Source organism: Parasteatoda tepidariorum, chromosome 1 (assembly GCF_043381705.1).
Source record: "Parasteatoda tepidariorum isolate YZ-2023 chromosome 1, CAS_Ptep_4.0, whole genome shotgun sequence".
Classification (NCBI taxonomy): domain Eukaryota; kingdom Metazoa; phylum Arthropoda; class Arachnida; order Araneae; family Theridiidae; genus Parasteatoda; species Parasteatoda tepidariorum.
The window spans coordinates 52,705,723-52,721,211 of NC_092204.1; the positions used below are offsets into that span (position 1 = coordinate 52,705,723).

General features: G+C 27.3%; 1 protein-coding gene across 3 annotated transcripts in view; it reads left to right on the top strand.

The window, feature by feature from the left end:
• The first annotated feature begins 754 nt into the window (after positions 1–754).
• LOC107439742 (phosphatidylinositol 3-kinase regulatory subunit alpha) overlaps positions 755–15,489 on the top strand; it is a 99,038-nt gene continuing 84,303 nt past the window's right edge. The window contains exons 1-3 of one of the 3 annotated variants that reach the window (XM_043044325.2): positions 755–877; positions 3,258–3,761; positions 5,771–5,857. In XM_043044325.2, coding sequence (XP_042900259.1) covers positions 3,434–3,761; positions 5,771–5,857 — 415 coding nt within the window. In that variant the 5' untranslated portion in view covers positions 755–877; positions 3,258–3,433. Of the gene's footprint in view, positions 1,175–3,257; positions 3,762–5,770; positions 5,858–15,489 lie in introns of all 3 variants that reach the window. The other 2 variants (XM_043044326.2, XM_043044328.2) reach the window with 2 other exon arrangements.

Here is a 15,489-nt window from a genome sequence, read left to right on the forward strand (position 1 = left end):
GAAAACTGCATTGAACATAGTTCCAAAAGAGCTTTGTTGAAATTTTAAAAAAATATTTGTGACATTTAAATACGAAAAATACTAAGAAAGGTGAAAATATCACAGTATATTCCTATACAACGGAGATGAGGTGGAGAGGGAAGGGTCAAGCTATGGAAGCGGAAGCCCCAGATGCGGTATTCGAGCATTGCGATCGCGAATATTTAACCCTTTGAACTTCAAAAAAAATAGACTGCTAAAAATTTCAAATAGTTTAGAAAAAAAGTTATAGCATGGACCAAATTAAATAGTTTTAACTTATAGATAAGATATTATTTTTCCTGAATGGAGTAAAAACAAATTGTATAATTTCAGAAAGAAAAAAAAATAATTTAGAGAAAAATATAGTAAATATTTAAGTTATCTTTAAGAATAATCCATCTGGGGAAAAGACCGGTTTCATGCCTTTTCCCCTCCCTCTCCTCTTTTCAGTTGCATAAGATTGTACTACGATTTTTTTCTTTTCCTGATATTTTTCGTATTTAATTGTTAAAACTATTTTTTAAAAATTTTCCATGGCGCTTTCTTTTCAAACTATGTTTAATGAAGTCAAGTTCCACATAGTTTCCTAACTTAAAAAAATTTTAATCTATTTGAAAATCAAGACAGAAACCAACGTACTTCCTACTTCTTCACTAGAATGATTCACGCCTAGCTTACAACTCTGAATAAACCTTTAATGGAAGTAAAAGTTGTTTTTCTTGGTATTTTTCATTATAGCGATCTCCTCTTTTGGCTATCGTGGCTTAAATAGAGTTTTTTTGAATGGAATGTTCAAGACAACTCAATTTTATCTTTTACAGAAATGGGGGTACCGATGTTTATGTTCTGTTTTAAAGTAAGCTAGTTTTAGTTTTACTAAAGAATTAAATAGCTGAAGGTTTTCTAAAAAATTGATTTAACCATCAGAATGATCTTATTTTCTTTTAAGACTTGTATGCAATCTCAATTGATTTCTTCTAATTTTGCAATATTCCTAATCAACTTTCACAAACTTTTGACATTTGACCATAAACCGTAGAATTCTTTATAAATAAAGCCTATTTTTAGTTGGTTTATAATATGTATTATCATTTTTCAGGGTTTATTATTTTATTCTAACTATCCTGCTGAATTCCAGTCACGATCGCATAATGTACAATTTGTTTCTATATACTAATTCAATATTTAGTTAACTCGGTCATATTTAAGATTATGATTTAAGTATTATGATAGAAAGGGAAGGGTGTTTGTTCTAGATATCTGACTTGTCGTCAAATCAAAAATAAGTCCATTAGTATTTTGAAACTTTCTATTATTTATTTATTTATTTTGAATTATACAAATTATGAGACACATAGTGTGTGGAACTATTTTTAATTAAAAATCATAGCCGTTATTTATAAATTATGTATTTGTAAAAGTGAATAATAAAATGCTTTATAATGTATGGTGTTGTAGATAGGAGTAAAAAAAAATATTCAAACTTTGTGAGAGCTAAAATCCATTTTTAAGTACCAGCATGTTATGGATTGTAAAGTAGCCTGCATTATTCTTTTATGTCAAATTTTACTTGCATTTTGGGCTCCTGCAGCGATTTTTGTTTTCCTTACGAACCTAATGTCCAGAATTGTAAAACACGGTTCTCGGTATATGACCATAATCAAGACTTTCTAGCAATGGTTAACAGATGGGTGGCCACTTTGATCAGCCCCATCCAGAAGACAAGTAAATTCCTACAAAAGTGGCAAGACTGTATATTTTTTAAAATTTATTTCAATTGCATGAATTGAGAAATATCATTTGTATATTTTAGTTGGTTAGAATGGGCTCCAATAAAGAAATATCTCATTTAAAAGAAAAAGACATACATTACTGTGTATAAATTAAGTGCATAAATTGTAAAATCGCAATAGTATAAATTTCTGTATTGATCTGCAGAATCCGTGATTAGTAATTTTAACTATAAGTAGTAATTTTTGTTTGGAGGGCAAAAATATATAAACATAATTAATGTGACATTGTATCTACTGCCATGCTGCATTAATTTTGCTACCAAGCATAACGTTATGAATTTTTTTTTATTATTATTATTATCAAAATAGTGTTTTGAATATTCCTCTGTGTAAAACCTGAATGTCATTTTATAACTATTTAACATGAATTATCCTTTGAATTAGCTTTGAAATTGTAAAAGTTGTGTAGCTTAAAAATTAAATAAAACCTGATGTTTAATCTAATAGCTGCCGTGCTATTTAGGCACATTTGCAAAGGAATTTCCCTACCTAGAACAGTTTGAATATTGAAGGAGTTTTCTTTTTCATATGAAATGATGTCTTTTTGACAAAATTTATGCTATTTTTGTTATTATTTTGAGTTGGTAATGGTTACTAATTAGTGTTAGATTAAGTTTTGTCCACCTGTAACCAGTGCTTTTTCTACTAATTATGAAAATGGTGCAAACTGACTAGAAAAGGCACAGTTTTGTAAAAATGAAATGATTTTATGATCTAATATTTGAATATGCTCTTTAGACTATGCTGTTTAGACTCATAAAAATATGCAAAAATAAAGTATTATTTATTTATTTTAATCATTTTTATCTTAGTGAAAAAATGTTGTCAAATTGGTGATTTTTCAACCCAATGGTGGTTCGACCAACAGTCTTCCCAAATAGTTGTGCATATAAAAAACTTGACTGCATTTTCTATCTATAAATACTCTTGCACATAGAAAAAGTTTCTGATTCACCTTTATACTCTGAAATGGTCTTACGCATAGAATTTTCCTCTTTTCTTTCTTGCTTATGTGCTACCTGCCTAGCTCACCATAATTTATATCCACTTCAGTACATTACAAAAAAGTTTGATAATTTAGAAAATGTAAAAATAAAAATTTCAGATTTACTATTATTTTTTCAAAGGGTAAAGAGGTTGAAAAAAAATAATAAATTTACAAATGTATTAATTCTTTTGCCAAGTTTAGACATTTCTTTACAGTTAGTATAGTGTAAAATTAAAGCTCTAGTTCTAGTGTAAGATACAGGAGCTTCTTCAGAGAATACCTTTAAATAACATAAGGAAGAACAGCTTTTTTAAACCTGTGTGGAAAAATAACGACGTCTAACTTTGAAATTCAGTTCCGTTTGATAATTAATGGGTTATATGTGTGTTCAATAAACTAAAATACTTATATTTACAGTATTATATAATATACATATTTCTCATTTTTTTTTTCAGGTTTAAATTTGAAGATATGTGTTTGTCAAGATTTGTATATTCTAAACTCTTCCTTGTCAAAATGATTCTATGATATTCTCTCACCTTAAATGATGAAATACTCCTTGCGATGCTATGAACTATTTTCTCCACCACTAGAGTAACTTTCACCAGGGGTTCATACAAAAAGTTCTCTAATGGGTGAAATAGTATTTTATAGATCACAGTATAAATACAGCAGAAGTGATGATTCAGAAATTTCACTTGAAGTTGGTGATATTCTTGAAGTGAAAAAACCATTCCAGTTTACTCTTGAAGGCACAGAAGAGAATCCTGAAGGATGGATTTTGGGTAGAAATCAAAGAACAAATGAATGTGGATATTTTCCTGGAACTTTTGTCGAATATTTGAGAACAGAATTGCTCGTACCACCTACTCCTGTACCCCAAAGGCCTGTTCCTCGTCCAGAAATTGCCACAAGGAATATTGAAGAGACTAACGATTCAGGTTATCTTGGCTCTCCAGGTTTGTATGAAAAAGTTATTATAAAATGAGTTTAATGACTTGAATCCTATAACTATTATGGGGCTGCAACCTACTGTGGACCTTTGCTTTCTAAACAATGGTTTTCCTAACTTCTCTATTCTTAGCTTTGAATTTCTAGCTATCTGCAAAATATTAAGTTAATTTTGATTTTTCAAACTTTTAAAACTATAATTTTTAATATATTTTTTTTTAAATTGTCCTTATGTTGTACGGTCATAAACGTTCTTTTAATTGAATACACATGCTTTTCCATAATCTTGAATAAATTTATAACCTACTAGTTAAGAATTTTAATAAAGTTTAGTTTTCATTTTATTTTTGCATTTAAATATGTTAGTCATTGTTTTGCAAAATTTCGTAAACCTAATCTAAATTTTTCTTTAGCTTCAAGTTTAAATAACTTCTTCCACAGAAGTTATTTTAACTTCTTGTAAATAGTATTAGAATTTTTGCCTAATTAGAGTGTTTGTGTTCAGTCTGTAACATGTTAAAAAGAAAAATTAGATAGTGCTTGCAATTTTATACTACTGGTTGATTTAGTCAACCTTAGAACTGACTATAAATTTTAGTAATTGGTTCATTTCTAGAATATTTGTTATGTGTGAAATATTTTAATGCCAAATGTTAGTATTATATTCATTATGAAAAAATATCCCTATACTATTTACATCCTTACATTCTATTAAGTTTAAATAGTAATTTCAAAAATCCAGAAAAAATGTTTTGGTGATCAAAAGTAATTGTAATAATATTTCCATATTTATTATAAATTTTGTAGTCTATAACAGATAAATAAATTATTCTAAAATAAAAATTTTTCTTCATTTTCTACCTGTCTGTTTTGTGGATATATTTTTTACTGTTACTGTAATATAACTACTATTATAATCAAGCCTTATTATTATAACAGGATTGCTACAGGCGACTATTTGCAACTATTTTCGACCAACTTGATTTGCTTTAAAAGGCTAAAAAAGCAACTATTTTCAGGGAAAGGTGACTTGGGAGACTTTTCTGTACTGCTAGCGATATTTTTCAGCATAAATTGGGTGAACACACACAGATTTTTGTCCAACACAGAGATTTTTTTTTCTCAAAAAATAAAATATGTTGAAAATTTTGAGTTGCAAATTTGAGTCATCACTTTTTAATGCATTCAATTTGCTCAGATTCCATTCTAAGTCTATTTTGTTTTTCAATGCTTATTGCTACGAAATTCTGCATGATTTTAAAGAAAACATTTTTTAAAAGCATGTTCGATAGAAATATCTGATCATAATTTTAATTGACAATATAAGCAATTTTTGGGATGTAGGGCTTAACTATGCATGGAAAATGTTTTTCTATAACCTTAGTACACATTCAGTCAGTGTCACATTGTTAAAGTGTTAGCATGTTATTAGTTATAGGTTTCAATTTTGAGATAAAATAACAGGAAAAAGTTGATTGATTTTATTGCATTCTATTTGATTAAAGCTAGGGAATCTTAAGCAAAAACAATTCCCATAATTTTAAGCAAGTGTTATTGGACAAAGCAATGGGCAACACACAGATAAAAGTGCATTACAACTGCTACAAATATGGTCACTCATTATTGGAGAGTGAAACATGTTTTGGTAGGGTCTTGACATCCAGAAACTTCAAGTACAAGATCTGCGTAATGTTCAGTCTTTCATCCTCAAACACTTCTCTAATTTTGCAGAATGTTTCCAATGGAGAAATCCTGAGCTTTGGACAAGCTTTGGTGCCGTAACATTGCTCAACGTTTTCTGTTATTTTAACCCAGAATAAAATCTGGAAACTCTTACTTATATGTGCTTATTTTTCAATGTTCAACACTGGTGTTGGGGTCGTGATCAGTATGTGCACAATAGCCGCTAAATTTTGCTTTGTTGCCTATTAAAATTTCAGTTTTTTTTTTTTTTTAACAGTCCTTATAAAAGTATAAAATGAGATTAGTTTTACTAAAATTTATTTTTCCTTTGCAGCTACTGGAAATCAAATACTAAGGCGTCCTTTTTATCAACATAGCCTCATTAATGTCTTCTTCTTAACCCCAGTATTATGCAGGCATTGTAAGTACAGCAATTTTATCTGTATTATATTGAGACTTTTTTTCTGAATATTATTTATTTTAAATGCTTGCAAAATTATAAAATCCTTCCCATAAAAAATTAAAATCATTTATAATTTTTAATTGTAAACAAATTTTTGTAAGTAACATTAATGAGCTAATGTAAGGGTGCACAACCTTTTTGAGTGAAGTGCCATATGCGTAGCAGATAGTCTAACAAAGGGTCGCATGCCAAAGTATTTAGACAAGACATGTTGACAATAATTGTAGGCAGTAATTGTTGTATAAGCATTGTTCTATGCACTAAATTCTTTTCTTTTTTTCTCAGTTAACCTTGTAACATGTTTGCATAAAATTAAATCCTTTTAAATGTTTAAAACTTGAAACTGCGAAACTAAATAATTAGAAAATAAAACAGAATCAGAATCAATTTATCAGAAGAAAAAAAAATTTAGATGATTTGAAATAATTAAAAGCATGGGAAAATTCGTGTTTTTTTTATCACATTACATAATGCAAAAGTCCATTTAAGCATAAATTTTAACATTAAAAAATTTGTACATAGAATTAGATTTTTTTTAAAAAATTATTCTAGTTATTAAAATAAATACAAATCAAATTCTGTGATTAAAAGAAAGTTTATAGGGGTAAAAATGATTAAAATCAAAACAATGCCCTTTCCGCTCAAAGCAAGATTCAACATTTATTAAGGAATATACTTCAACTTTAAAACATTTATTTTAAATAAATTATGAGAGAAACAAAAGAAGGAAAGAAAATTATTAATTTTGAAGGAACTATTTTCCTTAATAGTTAATAATAAAAAAACTATTAAGATACTAGTTTACAACTCTTTATGACCAATACTTTTTTTAACATGAAACTTAATTTTGAACATTCCGAATTTATTTTGAAAAACATTCTTTCAACAGAAGCTGCTGTTGTGGGCAGTATTGAACTTAATCAAATAATTTAATCAGTTTGGGAATTTGTCCCAGATGATGCTCTTCCTTTCCTGATTTTTTAAATTGCGTGAATATGAATAACGATACTTTATTTTTAAATCCCTTGAATACGGATTGCTATACGTGAATTTTAAATTGCGTTAATAAAAAATGCGCTATATTGTTTTTAAATTGTGTAAATACGAATCGAAATGTATGATTCTTAAATTGCGAGAAAACTTGTCAGGATATTCAAAAACACAAGTAAAAATGCAGCAATAATGGCGAAACAAAATGTTCTGGAAAAACTATTTATTTTTATGTTAAAATCAGCTAAAATAGAGTACGCAGAAAGTGATTATTTTAATGCACGATTCAATACTCGGGTGCCGTGAATTTAAATTATTAAAAATATCACCTTTTTTTTATTTGCAAGGAAAAGCATAGTAACGACTACTGAAAAAATTATTAAAATCCCTTTATATTTATGATTAAATCGGCATAAATAAAGGGATATATTTAAATGTCTAATTCGAAATGAAGGTGTCATAATAGTGTATAAGAAATATTGGAACTTTCAAGACCTTGTAGAAATCTGTAGCAATAATTGACAAAATAACGATTGATAAATAATTTGATTTGTAATGAAATTTTGCACAAAATGGTTATTTAAATTAGTGATTTGTTACTCGTGATTCATAATAACATTGTGCTAAAAATATCAAAATTTTAAAAACCATGCGGAAATGTGTAGTAATAATGCCCAAGAAAAGAATCAAAAGTAATCTAGATTTGCAATAAAGTTTGCTCAAATAAAGCATTTCATAACTTTCAAGATGTGAAAACATATTTACAAAATTGTAATTTCAGAAACTATGTGAAAATGTGTTACAATAACTACCAAAAAATCATTGGATTTTGGACGAAATTGGCATATTTTTTACGATTAGCGTCAAAAGAGATAATTAAAATTCAAAATCCGTGTATCATAATAGTGTTGAATTTAAAATATTGGGATTTTTAAAACTATGTATAAATCCATAGCATTTACCATTTAAAAAAAAATGATTGAAAAATTACATTAATTGAGATTGGGTATATCAAAAACTTAAATGTGCAATTTCAAATTTCTATTTTTTTTTTAATTTTTCGGAGAAAAAAAATTTAGAATTATTTTTTTATTATTATTTTGTTCAGGTTGCCCTTGCCGCACATTGATAGTTAGCGGATCGCAGGTTGTGCACCCCTAATCTAATGCTTCTTATGCTTTTGTTGCTGACTTTTTATATATATAATCGTACTTTAAATTTTGTGAATTGTGGGGATATCTCAGTGCTATATTTTCAATCTATCTTATAGAACTTTTAACATAAAATTTAAATGGATGTTATATCAATTAGAAATAATAATTTAGGTTATTGGATTGCAGTTGCCAAAACTACATGACCAATTAATTTAATGTTTCTGAACCAGTTCAAAATCAACTAAGATTTATCAAGCGGAAGTTATCCTGCTTGTGCATCTAATTTGATTTCTTATGGCTAAAAAGCATGTGGGATTTGTATTAATTTGTGTTACATATTTGCAAATTAATGGTATAGCAAATTAAGCGTTAGTATTGCTAATGAACACATTGGCCAAATGACTTGTCTACTATTTCTTTTATTCTTTGTTTTCTTTAAATTACAATTTTAGTATAGATTCACTAAATCTTTCGAACACTTCTCTAATGTCTTACAAAGCAAAAAGCTCTATTGAGGTGAAAAAGCACCAAATGTTAAACAAGTTTATAAGTCATTTAGTCAGCATGTTTACATCCCATTTCAAGTCTTATAAAGGGTTGATAAATATAAGGGTTATATTCATTTAAAAAGACATCATATTAAAATTATGCGGGGTTATATTAATTTTACTTTGTGAGTGTGCATACTTATTGTAAAATTTTGTTCTATAATCAGGTATAATACCTGATAGGATTGGTTGAAAACTTCTTAATCATGTCTGATTTATAATACTATCTATTTTTGTATCTGTGAATTTTTTTATTTTTTTTAAATTTTCTTTACATTCAAACATAAACTCAAATACAGTGCAGAACCCGTTATCCGGAAATCAGTAAACCGGAAAACCTAAAAACCAGAATGAAATTCGGTAAATTTTCCTGCCATTTTCTTAAAAAAATGTTTTCTTCCTCATAAAATTTTAGTATTTTTCTTTCTTTTTTTAAAGATGTTTACCTTACCATCATTTTGGAAATAATCATTAGTATATTACTTCATCGTTTTTTCTTCTTTTTAAGATTATTTCCAAATATTTATTTTTTATCAGTTGGGTTTAACAATAAAAACACGACTTTTTGAAGCGATTCAGAAAACCGGAAAAATCAGTTATCCGGAATAGCAATGGTCCCGATCGCTCCGGATAATCGGTTCCCTACTGTATTTCATTACAGTTTTTCTTTTGTAAATTATCTAATTCAACAAGGTTTTAAAACTTATCTTATAGCTTATTTCAAATTTGTTTTGGAAAAGATATTTAATTATTAGTTTCAGTTTGTCCATACCATACAGTCAAACAGTTTAATTAAAATAAGTTATTATGAAATATTACTTTTGGTTATTTTGTTTTGATATCTTTATTATATTAAACACTACTATTATGTATGCATATTTTTANAAAAAATGTTTTCTTCCTCATAAGATTTTAGTATTTTTCTTTCTTTTTTAAAGATGTTTACCTTACCATCATTTTGGAAATAATCATTAGTATATTACTTCATCGTTTTTTCTTCTTTTGAAGATTATTTCTAAATATTTTTTTTTTTTCAGTTGGGTTTAACAATAAAAAAACGACTTTTTGAAGCGATTCAGAAAACCGGAAAAATCAGTTATCCGGAATAGCGATGGTCCCGATAGTTCCGGATAATCGGTTCCCTACTGTATTTCATTACAGTTTTTCTTTTGTAAATTATATAATTCAACAAGGTTTTAAAACTTATCTTAAAGCTTATTTCAAATTTGTTTTGGAAAAGATATTTAATTATTAGTTTCAGTTTGTCCATAGCATACAGTCAAACAGTTTAATTAAAATAAGTTATTATGAAATATTACTTTTGGTTATTTTGTTTTGATATCTTTATTATATTAAACACTACTATTATGTATACATATTTTTAAAAAGCTGATGACGTTTCTTTTCTATTGGCAACAAAGAACTGAAGTATCAAGCTATTGAGCATTCAAAATGCATTCAGCATGCAAAATAACAACAAAAAATTCTTTTCAAAATATGCACATTTATTATTTACAGAAAAAGCTGAAATTTTCTTCAGCAAATGACAAAAAAAAAAATTATTAATTTGGTTTGCTTAGCTTTCGTAATAGTAACGTCATTTTTACTGCTTGAAGACATTTCTGCTGTTGTACACTTAAAATCAATCTTTTGGTGTATTCAGCAAAGAATTTTGAAGATGTGCCAGATAGGTTATGTCATATTTTTATTTGAAATACAAAACATGTAAATACGTCTTCATTGCTTTTTTTAAACATATTTCTAATTTTCAATGTATGAAATAGGCTTGTGAAAACATTGTAAATTTTTCTGTTACATTTTACTGTTAAATTGTGATTGCAGGGTTTGAAGTTGTCCTGATTTTTTTGATAAATACTATTATTTCCTGATTTTTAACTTTTTGTCCTGATATTCCTCATTTTTGTGTGTGTTTATAACATCTCATTTTCTCTGAATACAAATAGGGTTTTTAAAACAATTTGAAAAATCGTAAGATTTGTTTTTTTCGATTCCATCATCCCTTTATTTTAATTAATAATGCTAATAAAAATTGCAAAATTCAATAGTTCTAACCTGGGGGCTGTCTGATAGCATTATAGTATATGCTCAGATATATTTCCTTTTCTGCAAGATTCATTATTTCAAACTTTTTGAAAATTCAATAAAAGTTATTTTTGAAAAAGTTATTCAACAATTTTTTATATTATAATGTTGAATTGATGTATCATCTACTAAATTACTTTAGTACAAAAATGTTAAGCAGCTTATTCACTGTGTTTCTGTTTTAAGATTATTGAAGTCCTAATTTAATTCCCTTGATTACAAATTTTAATTAAATATTGCTATGAGAAAATATTAACTAACTTATGCTGTTTTTTTATTTATTATTTTTTCCCAATGCTACTGTACTATATAAACTCTCTATTTATTGATCTCAAACTATTCTGAGTTGTTCAGTTCTTAGTTATGCTTTAAACACTATAATTAAATGTTTCACACAAAGTAATCTAGAAATTATTAATCATATCTTTTATTCTTTTGCGATTCATTTTGTTTTTACTTAAGTAGTACATATATGTATGTATATCTGGTATATGTAAACTACTTCAAAAATTATTTTCAAAAAGAATGTTTTTTTTTTTTTTTAACTACTGCAAAATCTGTTATTGATACTCTTTGCCTGTTTTAACAGCATGAATATGTTTATTTTTATCAAATTATAATAAAAATAAACAAATAGTTTTTGTTTTTGAAATATGTACCATATTAAAATGTTGCATATTTTAAAACATTAGTTTTTTGTTTGAAAATTACTTTTTTTTTCTGTTTGAAAATTACTTTTTTTTTTTAAACTGCATCAAATCTATTATTTTAATTTTTTTTTTTCAAGTTATTTTAAGTTTTTGAAACTTCTGCGTAATACATAATAAATCAAATTTTTTTGTCCTATGAAATTTAATAAGTTTTGCTATTTAATAAAGAAAAGAAATTTAATTTTAGATGTAGTTCTAAATCTTAAAAAATCTTACCATATAGTTTCTGTTATTCATTTAACATTCAGCAAAATTTCCAAAAATGCTTGGTATGCTTGGAATTAAAAATGCATTCCTGCTACGTTTAGAAATAAAAATGTATCTCTTTTGTAATAAGGGTAGGTCTAGTAACGGTTGCACTGTGAGTAAAAGAAGTATAGGCTTTCCCAATACGTAATAAGAAGGTTAAAAACAATTATAGTATATCCCTTCCAAATTGTCTTTTTTATGTGTTTCTTTTTCAATTTTTATATTTAGGCATTCCATTTTCAGCTATTATTTTGTGTTTTTTTATGTAAGTTTCTTGATATTTACTGATTATCCCGAATGTTCGATAAAAGGAGGAGTATTTCTGTTGACGATGTTTTTCTGAAATTTTTCAAAGTTAGTGAATCTGATTATAAGCCTACCTCCCACCTTAGCTTTCAAAAATTTTGAGTATCTTCTATTTCTCTTATTTTAGTTGGAAGAAACTTTTTTTTTCTTTTGAGACAGTTTTTTCCATGGTTTTCCTTCTGTGGCAGAATCTTGCAATCCTTGAAATGATCATTAAAAAATGTTAAAGTGTATCTTATTTTTTAATTTCACCTAAAATGATTCAAAGAAAAGAAAAAGTTTTTAAATTTTTAATCTTAGAAACAAATTATTCTTATAATATCTGTGGTGTGGGGTGTCCGTGAGTCCTTTAAATATGGATCTCTTCGCAAATGTTCGGCATATTCTACCTTCACGACAATTCATAGCAGCAATAAGTATATGTAGGGTATATTTAATAAAATTTTATCTGCAGCAAAAAAAACTAACTGAATTTGAGCAGTTAAATGTATTGATCAGCAGCACATCTTTTATTTGCTATCACCATTATATTTCTTTCTAAATATCCCGTGGAATTCAAAAGGTTTAGAAATACAGTTATTTTAAAAAATTTGGTCAATGTTAATTATAAATAAAGATTATTGATAAAGTTGTAAATTTAAACTGCACAGATATGTACTTTCCAATCAAAAATTATATTTTCTTAAATGGTATGCAATATTAGTTTTCATAATTTTGTGTTATTTAAATTGAAGGTTTAAAAAAGATTGTTACTTTAAAGATTTAGGATATTGTTTGTTATATATCTTCAGATTGTAACTGTAATTATATCTTGGAAGTCATAAATCTATGTCTCTCAGGTTAAAATTTTGATTATTCAGAAAAAATATATATGTTTATGTGATTTTGTATATTTTCATTAATTAATTAACATACCTCTGCTGGATCTGCTACTTATCAGTGAAGACTGCATCTTATGAAAATTCAAACATAAAATTATTTTCAGTTATTCAGGAAATTTTTTTTATAATTTTGTACCTATTAAATTTATTTAGAGAGGCATTTTTAATTTTAAAAAAAATGTGATAATATTCCACAGAGAAGAAAAAGGTTGTTGTGGTCTTGTTGATGTTTCTAATATTTACGGAACAAGTTTAACTTCAATCTAATAGAATTTATTTCGTTTCGGCACTATGTATTTTCTAATTTTGTGATCTAGTCTTAATTTATGAGGATAGGGACAAAATACAATTGAATATGAAAATTTAAAGAGATAAAAAATTCGACCTAATCAGAAAAGGTTATTAATTTATTCATGAACTCAATCTTTCTTTATATATAAGATAATTTGTTTAAATAAACAAAAAATAATTAATATTATAAATTTATTATTATAATTAACCTTAATATTATAAATTTATGATATTTCAAATTTATGGTGTTCTTATTTTTTTAAATATTTTTCTCTCTGTAAATATTAGCAGTAAAACTTTTACTTCTGTGCTTTTTGTAAAATATGAATGTATTTAAAAGTTATGTATTTGTTTGTAAAATAAATTATCTGTTAACTATTATTAATTACTACAGGGTTCGAAGCATTTTTAAAAAGTGCTTAATGATGCTTATTTTCAATTTCGTTTTTTAAAAGCCCTTAAAGGGCTTTTTTCATTAGGTGTTTTTAAAAAGTACATATTTTTTCCTTTCTACAAAATGAGATATATTTTCTTTACTATGTTGATTTCTGCCACGAAGTATGCAAAAAGCGTGGTTTTCACATTGTGCTATTTAACGTTTTCACTATTCATTCAACCACAATTCATTTTGGCGTACTGTTGGTCGGTAGCGTATGAAAGCTCCGATAATTTTACATAATTGATGAAATATTTGTGGGTCCACATGTGTGCATATACTGACCTGTATTCAACGGGAAGGATTCTTGCACTCTCATGTGCAACTCTGCTGCATTTTGCAAGATATTCTCAATTTCAGGTTTCATTTTCCGCCCTTTGAAATCGGACCGGAAAATCTTTCAAATTTTCGCTGAACCTGGGGATAACTAAACATTGCCAAATTTTAATGGAAAATTTTATTTTAATGGAAAATTTTATTTCTCTTGTTAATTTCATCATTGGTGAAGCGTCTTCGTCATTGGCAAGCTAATGGCCTTTTGCGCTATTCTATTTATAGATCAGTACCATAATTTTCAAGTTTGAATTGAGGACCATTCACTACGTACATATTTTCATGTAAGTCCTTTGAGTTGTCAAGAATCACAAAGCTTCATCGCCTCAAAATTTCCATCTCCCTTTTATTCATTTAATTTAATAAAGATAAGAATCAATTGTGATTTTTAAACCTAAATTTTTTACCTGAGAGACTGAGGTTTACTTAATTTGCTTAATTTTAACATATTTTTATAAATTCGGTATCATCAATAATATTAATCTTGTTAATGTTTTGTTGAATATGCTATTATCAGGGATGAGATTTTTCCGCTTTTAAACGAATTTCCGCCTTTTTCGCTTTTGTCTCTCAAATTTCAGTCTTTTTTATCAAGAACTCCGATTCTCTAAAAGTTTAAGTTTATTTAAAATAAATATTTCGCCTTTTCTGAAAATTCAGTCGTTGAAATAAAATAATTATATTTATTTCCGATTTGATATATAGATATAATATATCGAAAGATATATAGAAAATTCAAATTACGTAGCTGCCAACCCTTCCACATATGTAGGGGAGAGTGGGGTCAATTGTAACATTTTTTACTTAACTATTTTTAACTAACAAAAAATCCATGTGGTTATCAGGAAAGTACGACAGACGANATGGCATTACCCATCTATATTATCTATAGAAAGTATTTATAATTAGTTATGGTTAAAATCATTATAAAACAAAATAGTTTGTTTTCCGGGAAAAACTGGATCGTAGGACTTTGGGCCCATGTCAAAGAGGTCGTGAGTCCGAACCCCGCCGGCCAATGACAAGAGTAGTAAATGGTGCAAATTAAATCTGACTGGTCACAAAGTCTTCCATGTTCCGATAACAAATCAATGCAATGGGAGATTGATCTTTTTCTGGTTCAAATCAATAAACATTACTGTCACCTCACTTCTTCATCTGGTTACTGGCCCTTGAGCAACTGAGACTAATGACGTTAGGCTGACATAAGTACTTGACTTAACTTGATGTAAAGCATAGGTTCTCAACCTTTTTAACGTTGCCGCCCCCTTAAGGAGCAAAAAATATTTCAACGCCCCCCTTTATAAAAATCCTGTTATTTTAAGCATGGGGACGGAGGGATGTGTGCTGAATTATAAGAGGCAAACTTTTTAAGCAATTTTTTTACGCTTTGAATTTGTTTGGTTTTTTAAAAAAGAATAAATTAACTCGATAATTTTCTCACGGCAGGTAATCGCCGTCTATTTGTTATGATCAAAATAAATACGTTTAATGAAAAAAAAAATACAACTAAGAAACCTATGCTTAAAAAGAATAATTTATTCTAAATTAGATAATTAAAATAACACCCAAAATAATTTTGTTACACT